We start from the raw sequence: 8,582 nt of genomic DNA on the forward strand, positions 1-8,582 counted from the left end.
ACTCTGCATTTTTCAACTCTTTCTCTCTCTGTCTCTCTCTGTCTCACATTGCTCTGTAAATAAGAAGAGAAGTTCAAGATGAGAAAAGCTTCACTGCAGCACCTGCAAGAAGAGGGAAGAGAAGAAAAGCAGAACCTGGTTTCAGGTGGAACCTTCAGGGACACTTTTCTGGGACATGAAAGCTTTCTGAAAGGTTTCATGGAGAACATTGTGGCCTGTTCCTCCTTAGAATTCTCAAGAAGAAGCTGAAGTTTTGTGGTTTGTGGTTTGAAAATGATGATCAGATAATTTGGTCATCAGGGTTTTCCAGGTGAAACACATCTACCCCCTTCCATCTTTCCTCACAGAACTTTCCCTCCAGACCCATCACTCTTTCTATGGCCCCCTGAACATTTCCTAGTTTGCAGGTCTCCTTCTGAAACTGGGGTCTGTCTTATTCAACATGCTGCAGTGACATTCTTGTTGACAGGGGGAAACACCAAACCTACCCGGTTTCTTCCACAGTATGTTTCTTTGTCATCTCCATCCTTCTTCCAGACTTTCTATCTTATTTCGTAGGGCCACCTACCTCCCCTCTTACACACACACACACCCCAATGCTTTGATGAGGCACCTTTTGCTAGTGAGAAATAAATCCGGTCTGGAACGTGCTCACCTTTCTGACTTGGAAGGCTTTAAGTGTATCTGTTTTCAGCATGTGCAAAAAGCCTGTAGGAGAATTAAAGCTACATGGTGTTTTGGCCAGTGACAAAAGCTCCTCTCCCTCCCTCCCTCCCTCCCTTCCATTCCTGTTTCCCTCTCCTCTCTGCAAGCACATCTGACGTAAGCCCAGCCCTGAGGGGAAGCAAGCACTATGGACGGTGGGCCGAGCCATACTCACACACCGGCCTCTTCTATCCCCTGGGCTGGTCCTGCATCTGCCGGAAGACGCTGCGCATCTGTGGTGAGGCAGAGCCAGGAGGAGGAGATCTGTCACCTTGGCTTTTATCGGCCTGGAGGAGGAGGAACTCCCATTGGAGCAAGGCCAAAGGAGACGAGGGTTCCCCGAAGGGTTTCAGCTGCAACTTTGCCTGCTTTCTCTTGCAAAAATGCATGTGCAACTTCTTAATGTAAAAGAGAAGGAAAAGAAAAATCTGGAAAAGTTTTCATGTTTGCAATAAAAGGAAAGAATGTCTTGCAGAAACGGAGATTCAAATGCAGATTCAGCAGTTATATTATACCTCCCCCCACTTTATTTTGTGGAAGAGGAATCAAGTGCAGCCCTGTGCGTGGTTTGCGTGAAGAAAGCCCATTGATGGGATGGAGCTGACTCTGAAGCAAAGAGCTGAGGAATGAATGCAGTGATTAGAGAAACAACGTTGTGCAACTTTGGGGCTCTGTCCCAGGGACCTCTGTGACTCTGTGGGTGTGTCTGTGTGTGTGTAAGAAAAGTCAAGGGAGCAGGCATGCTGGCACAGTTGAAGCCTTGCCCCTTTTTATGTGTGTTGCGTTGCATGCGTGATGTATTTTAAAAGGGGAAGTTTCAACTGTTACTGTTCAGCCACCACCAAGCAGAAGGAGGCCTCTGTAGCTGCCGTGATCCAAAGTCCCTTTGAGCCTCCAGTCTCCTGTGTCTGGACATGGTCTCACCGCCTGACCCCTCACGTGCAAAGCCCCAGACATGAGTGAGCAGAGGGTTGTTTGTGGTGGACATCAGTGCCGGGCATTGCAATGGGGGTGGCGTGCAGAGTGAGATTAGCGGCTTTACGGCCCACTCTCCGGAGGCCAAGCCCCGCCGCCTCTTCCGTCCCTTCCGCCGCCTCCTCTGGCTGAGCCACCTGCTCGAGGCTACTCTGGGACCGGAGGAAAGATCTGGGAGACAAAGGACTCACGGAATCTGGCACCACTGGAGAATCTGCCATTACCCCCCTGGCTTGCCCAGAGATGACAACTCTCGCCCAAGGGATCTCTTCGGAGATCTGTCCCTGCGAGTAACTAGAGGTTTACCCTCCTGTCAGCAACGATTGATAACTGGGGTGTCTGAGAGCCCCCCGAAAGGAAGGCACCCATGTCCCAAAGACGGGCCCACTTTGGGCTTTCCGAGCCGGGGCCCTCTGAGATGGTTGTGCAAACATCTGTGAACTCATCCTGAAGGGTTGTGGTCCTTGGCCACGTTTGAGGAATGAGCTGCCCTCCAGAGGCTTTGCACGTTGCCCTCCAGCCATTCGGGGGATGGGCGGGTCTGTGTTGCGGGCTCAGCCATGTTTTTTGTTTTGTGATTGTTTATGCAGTATTGATGTATTGGCTGTAAGCTGCCCAGAGGTGGTTTTAAGATGAGCAGCTATATCAATGCTATCAATCAATCAATCAATCAATCAATCAATCAGACAGTAGGGAAGACATGGAGAGCATTCTTCCCAAGCCCTTTGCTAGTGGCCACCGTGTGATTGTGTCTCTTTGGGCCGGAAAGCTCCAGGCAAGAGGCATCTGCTCCACTCAAATGTGGTGGGGGGGCTTGGAAGAGAACGTGGAACTGCTGCCCCCCCCAGCCGGGTCCAGCCGTTTCACACTTGGTCTTTCTGTAGCCAGCTTCTCCCCCCACCCCGACTTTTGGTCCTGCTGTGCTCAGGTTTTGGGGAGTTATCCTAGTGGAGCAATGGAAGGATGGATGGGCCTTGGGCCTCCTTATATCATTATCTTCAAACATTCCGAAACGGGAATTGGAAAGAGGAAAAGCACCCCGGGACTCCTCTCCCTGGTTAAGGATGGAGTTTGAATGTGTGGAGACCAGCCCCCACACCAGGCCAGACAAGACCCCCCGGCCCCCCAATTCTGGAAGGCTAGCAGGGTGGGTTTGGGGGCACGAGTCGCTCTTCTTGGGCGCTGCGAGGGAGCCCAGCCATCACCCCTGTTCGACAGGAGAGACGCCCCTCTCACCATCTGGGTGGGATTCAGCTGCAGGGAAGCACAGCTGGAGAGATGCAAACTGCAAGGAGCAAGTTTGTTTATTCACAGGTGAGCTAAAAACATTCCTGTGCAGCCTTTATTTTGCTCAAGGTCATCCCCAAAAGAGCCCTACATTATGGAAGTTCTGGAATTAAGGGATGCAATTCCTACAGCTCTCCCGGTGCTCTCCAGTCCAGGAGGACACGGCCTTGACAAAAGAGGCGGAGGGCCGCTCTTCCCAGCTGCTCCCTGCCACCCCCCGGGGAGGACCCTCTTCTACCCCATCCTCCCTGGAGCAGCATTTCTCAGACCTTCCAGCTCCATGAGACAGAGACGGTCAAGCAAGAGAGAGCAGGCTCAGCAGAGGGCAATGGATCTCCTACGTTCAGTATGTTCTGAAGCATGCAGCATCTGAAGCGCTTCTCTTCTTGCTCATCATCATTGTCATCGTCATCATCATCACCACAACCCATGAGAAGCTAATTTTGCAGAGAGATCGGAAAATGATCAGTTGGTCCCCTGGAGAGATTCTTCTGGGGTGATGTAGCCCCCTCCGTTAATGGCAGGCAGGGACACACAGGCATCTTGGAAGAAGCTGTGGAGCCCTTGGGTGAGCTATAGAACAGAAGGAGGGGTCGTAATGTCCATCCAGGGGTCAGTTTGCATAGCCCAGGGATCAGGGCCACCCATGGGAAGCAGGGGAGTTTCAGCTTGGCACCCACACAGGCAGGTCAGAAATTACACTAGGATGTTGGTCATTGCAACAAGAAGACCGCAGGGTCCTGTTGAAGACAGCTGTTGACCTGGAGCCCAATGGACTTCTGATGCTCTCTGTCTCCTTCTACTTCCTCCTGTGATTAACAAAAAACTATCTGCTTTGTTTTCCCCATGCAACCAGCTTCAGTGAGGCTCGATGTTCCTGTTGAATCTCAAGTACTTTAAGGCACGTTTCCTGATGTCTCTAGTCCTAGCCCCATAGACAATGGGGTTGAGCACAGGTGGCACCAGGACGTAGATGTTGCTCATAATGGCCTGGAGCAGGGGAGGCAGGTCTCTCCCGTACCGGTGGATCACAGAGAGGCTAATCAGGGGCAGATAGAAAGCTAGGACTATGCAGATGTGGGCCACACAGGTGCCAGAGGCTCGGAGGCGTTGCTCCCAGGAGCTCAGCTGCAGAACAGCCTTTATGATCAACAGGTAGGACACAAAGATGAGCAGGAAGTCAAGGCCCATCACCAGGCTGATGGCGATCAGACCATACACAATGTTCAGCATGTGTTTGTCACAAGCTAGGTTCATCATGTCTTGGTGGAGGCAATAGGAATGCTGGAGATTACAGGGGCAGCAGAAGTACAGGTGATTGATGAGCAAGGGCAGAGGAAGGAAAAAGGCCACCCCTCTCACCACTGCCACCATGCCCACTTTTGCCGTCACAGAGTTGGTGAGGATGGTAGAGTACTGGAGTGGGCGGCAGATGGCCACATAGCGATCCACCGCCATGGCCAAGAGGATGGTGGACTCCATGCCTGAGAGGGAGTGGACGAAGAACATCTGGAGAAGGCAGGTCCTATAGTCAATTTCCTTGGCATCAAACCAAAAGAGAGAAAGTTGCCTGGGCATCGTGCAAGAGGCAAGGGCCAAGTCCACGCCTGCCAGCATGCCGAGGAAGAAGTACATGGGAGTATGGAGGGCTGCCTCAGCCTTGATGACCAGCACCACGATGGAGTTGCCCAAGAGGGCCACAATGTACATCACACACAGAGGGAATGCCAGCCAGAATTGGGCAGCTTCCAGGCCAGGCAAGCCCCTCAAGATAAAGGAGGAGAAGTTGCCATGGGTTTCATTAATGATGGGCATTGCCAGGCTGTTGTCCGGGAGTCTGGCACACTAGGCTGTGGAAGGAAAGGAGGCAGAGTTGGTGACGTCAAAGGGACAGGTGACCCAGGAAGCCATGTGCTTCTTGCTCACTCCCCAAAACCAAGCGCCAGTCCCAGCAGAGGACCCCATTGGAGGGACTCAGGCCCTGCGGCTCTGAAGCAGCAAGGGGCTCAGGAAGAGTGAGGGAAATGCCTGGGCCATGACAGATAGATTGATGCGTGGTCTCCTGACCAGCTAAGCCATGGTTCAAATTCCTAAGCCCCACTGGGCTGGGGCCACACATTACCCTGAGTCAGAGTGGAGTGGTGGTGGTGGAGGTGCTGGACTTAGGACCAAAGAGACCACAAGTGGCTTCCTCCCTCAGCCATGGAAACTCAGTGGGTCACATGCCCTCAGCCCACAGGGTTGTCGGTGAAGGGAAAACATGGGAGAGGAAGAACTGGGCATCCTGCCTGGAATTCTGCAAGCAGTGGAGGGATTTGGGTCTGCCCCTTGGACACACAATAAGCCAATGATGTGGGGGGGGGGGGAGCCCCAGGGGGCCTGATAAGCCACCACCACACCACACCAGCTGCCCCAGGGATGGAGAGTTGTGTGGTCCAAGGTGCTCTTGGCTTTCCCTTATCCATCAGTAACTAGAGGGGAGTTACAGGTAAATATGAGCCACTGAAAGAAAATGCAACTTCAGAATGAAATTGTTTTAAACACGCAAAATCCCTTTAAATTGAAAAAGCCACTTTGTGACCAAACCTTGCATTGACCCCTCCCCCAATAACCTCCCACAGTCCAGGTGTCAGATCCCCCTGATCAAAGGATTCACAGAACCCCTTATTGGGGCATCTGCCATCGTTTCCTTCTCAATGGGTGTAGACTCCGTGTCGCCAGATGGGAGGGGGTGTGAGGCTGGAGTGTGAAGTGGATTATTATGGCTATGGCAGACACCAAGGACAATGAACTGAGATACACCAGAAACGGCACCTGGATGGGAGGGGGGGGGGGCGACATACTTTCGTGGGAAAGGGAACCAGTTAAGGGAATGTAGTTTTAAATCTAGGTTTAGGCAGGAACTCTCCATTCACAGCTTGACCTCTGTACCATTCATTTCACTTCATTAAAGCAGTTAAAGGACCCCAGCCTCCTGACTGTTACTGTGTGAATGCTCGAATGAACAGGTGCTGACATGAAGCTGCGAATCTCTTTGTGTTCGGAAACTCTTCGTGAGAAAGTAACTCAGCTGAGAGTTAACGAAGCATGCCAAAACACAGGAAATCCCGAGCAAAGCAGCCATCGCCCCTGCCGTCACCGGAGAGGACCATGCTGTATGCAACGGTGGAAGAAGAAAAAACTGAATGGAAGAGAGCTCAGGGAATGGGGAGAGTGAGGGTGAGACGGAACCCTGACTCAATATTACGGAGTTGGAGAGCGTGCTCCTCTCACTCAAATCTCGTGCAAGAGCCTCAGACTCCAAGTGTGATAATAGAGGAGCCAGTGATGGGACCTTCGCAGTCAGGTGCCAAGGAAGAGGAAGGAAGGGCCCCTCCACCTCTGGAGGCACGAGTAAGTGTGCTGAGCCTGGGACCGGGGTCAGACCACAATGGGACACCGCAGGAAATGCGGGGATTAGAGGCGAGGATGACCGCTATGGAAGTGGTGCTGCAACAGGTGTCAAAAATCCTTGAGACCATGGCGTATCCTCTAGCAGAGATTTTGACCCAGCTCTCCAGAGGGCATCATCCAACTCACGAGGAAGGTGCCGCACGCTAACCCTGACCCGAGACTTTGAATCTCCTGTGGGGCCACCAGGAGAGCCACAGCGAGTGGAGGAGAGCGGCAACCAGTGAGACTCCTGCAGTAACCCCCAAAGAGATACAAGTTAAGTTCAGTGGTGATCCCCGACAGCTGGTGTTCTTTTTAACCAACGTGTCCATCTACATGAAGGAATATGGGTCCTGCTTCCCCACTGAATACAAAAAGGTGAGCTAGGTGGGGGCGAGGCTCTGTGGAACTGTGGCAGAGTGGTATGTGCAGCTGCACAACGCCATGGCCCCAGAGCTGAACAACCTGCGAGATTTCATGAGGGCACTAAGAGAGTGGTTTGAAGACCCACTGGATAAGATGAAGGTGAAGGAGGCCATCCAGCAACTTAGGCAAGGGGGAAAAAGCATGGCAGAGTATGCCATGGAATTCAAAGCCCTAGCCAGAAAAGTTATGGACTGGTCGGAGACCACCAAGATCAACTACTTCAAAGGGGGCTTGCAGCCAGAGGCCTTAAGATGGGCACTCTGCTGCGGAGACCCCCCTACCTTGAAGGAGTGGATCTGCCTGGAGGGGGAGGTCGAGAATACTCAATACCAATTCTGCAGACAACTCCAACTGCAAGCGACGGGGAGAAATACCGGAGCACTGGGGCAGATCCCAGTGCCCAGCAAAAGCTATTCGGTGACAAAGAGGATCCAAAAGACTGCACCTGGAAGAAAGGCGGCTATTTCAAGTGTGGCAAAGACACCCACCAAATGGTGGAGTGCCCCCGTGGAGAGCCTGATGCACCCAAGGGAGGAACCAAGCCAACCAAAACCCCACCAACTAAATGCAAGGCAACTGCTGTGATAGCGATGGCGTGCCAAGACCCAGATGCAAAATTGCTGATGCAGTCAAGCGAGGACTCTGACCATGAGGAGCAGAAGCTGGCGGGAAATGAATTTCACCTGTTCTAAATTGTGCCCGTGAGCAGGTAGACATTTCTGGGCACAGCATGCCTACTTCTGAAGAGGAAGACAAAGAAGACCCTCTGGTGAGTGATGATTGCCCCACCTTGTTGGTCAGAGTAGAACTAAAAAACTTAAGAACCTGACACAAGGCCAATTTGACAGCGATGTTAGACTCAGGGTGCACAAAATGCTTAATACACCCCGCTTTGATTGACACAGCCTCAAAACTAAGAGACTTAAGCAACCCATCGTTTTTACCCAGATGGACAGTTACATTGCCCACGGGGGTCCCATTCAGTTCGGAACTAAAACTGTAGCCATGAGGTTGTGGGGGCATAAAGAAACCTTGCAATTTATTGTTGCCCCTATCACCAACTACTCCATCATCTTGGGACTACCGTGGCTAAAAAGTCAAAAGCCACAAATAGACTGGGAATCTGGCACCTTGTTGTTTAAAGACGGGGCCAGCGACCTGTCCGCTGTACCACAGGGTGAGCGCAATGTGGCTGAAATACTCCTCAACCAAATTCCAATGGGAAAAACTAATGCACAATTAGACATTCCAACTGATTATTCCAATTTTCTTGATGTGTTTGATGAAAAGGAATGTGACCAACTGCCCCCTCACAGGAAAACTGATTGTGCCATTGAAATTGACCCGAAAGCCAAACTACCCAAACCAAAAATGTTTGCTATGACAGAAACTGAGAAAAAGGTTCTCAGAGAATTCATAGATAAGAATTTGGAGAGAGATTTTATTGAGCCAGCTAACTCCCCCTTAGCAGCCCTGGTACTTTTCCGGGCAAAGAAGGATGGCTCTCTTAGACTCTGTACTGATTACCGTGGAATAAATGCCATCTCAATAAACAACCAGTACCCTCTCCCCTTAATGAAGGACATGTTAGCCCACCTATCGAAGGGGAGGGTGTTCACCAAGCACGATCTCAGAGAAGTATACTTTAGAATTAGAATCTGTGAGGGGGATGAATGGAAAACTGCATTCAACTGCCCTTTGGGCTCCTACCAATACAAAGTGCTCCTGTTTGGGTTGGCTGGGGCCCCTGGCATATT

The 8,582-nt window shown here is 51.6% G+C and overlaps 2 protein-coding genes across 2 annotated transcripts in view; both read right to left on the reverse strand.

Annotated features, from left to right (window-relative positions):
- LOC134498613 (olfactory receptor 52D1-like) overlaps positions 1-1,901 on the reverse strand; it is a 30,234-nt gene extending 28,333 nt beyond the window's left edge. The window contains exon 1 of the mRNA XM_063304771.1: positions 1,748-1,901. Within this exon, the coding sequence (XP_063160841.1) occupies positions 1,748-1,901 (154 nt within the window). The remainder of the gene's footprint in view (positions 1-1,747) is intronic.
- Positions 1,902-3,401: 1,500 nt separating this feature from the next.
- On the reverse strand, positions 3,402-4,853 carry LOC134499358 (olfactory receptor 51E2-like). Its single transcript, XM_063306050.1, has one exon. The coding sequence runs from the start codon at positions 4,780-4,782 to the stop codon at positions 3,826-3,828; it is 957 nt and encodes a 318-aa protein (XP_063162120.1). The 5' UTR covers positions 4,783-4,853; the 3' UTR covers positions 3,402-3,825.
- Positions 4,854-8,582: the final 3,729 nt, after the last annotated feature.

Source organism: Candoia aspera, chromosome 5 (assembly GCF_035149785.1).
Source record: "Candoia aspera isolate rCanAsp1 chromosome 5, rCanAsp1.hap2, whole genome shotgun sequence".
Taxonomy (NCBI): domain Eukaryota; kingdom Metazoa; phylum Chordata; class Lepidosauria; order Squamata; family Boidae; genus Candoia; species Candoia aspera.

What these genes read in the sequence shown, in the direction of transcription:
- LOC134499358 (XM_063306050.1), bottom strand. Translation starts at nt 4,782, where the DNA reads ATGCCCATCATTAATGAAACCCATGGCAACTTCTCCTCCTTTATCTTG.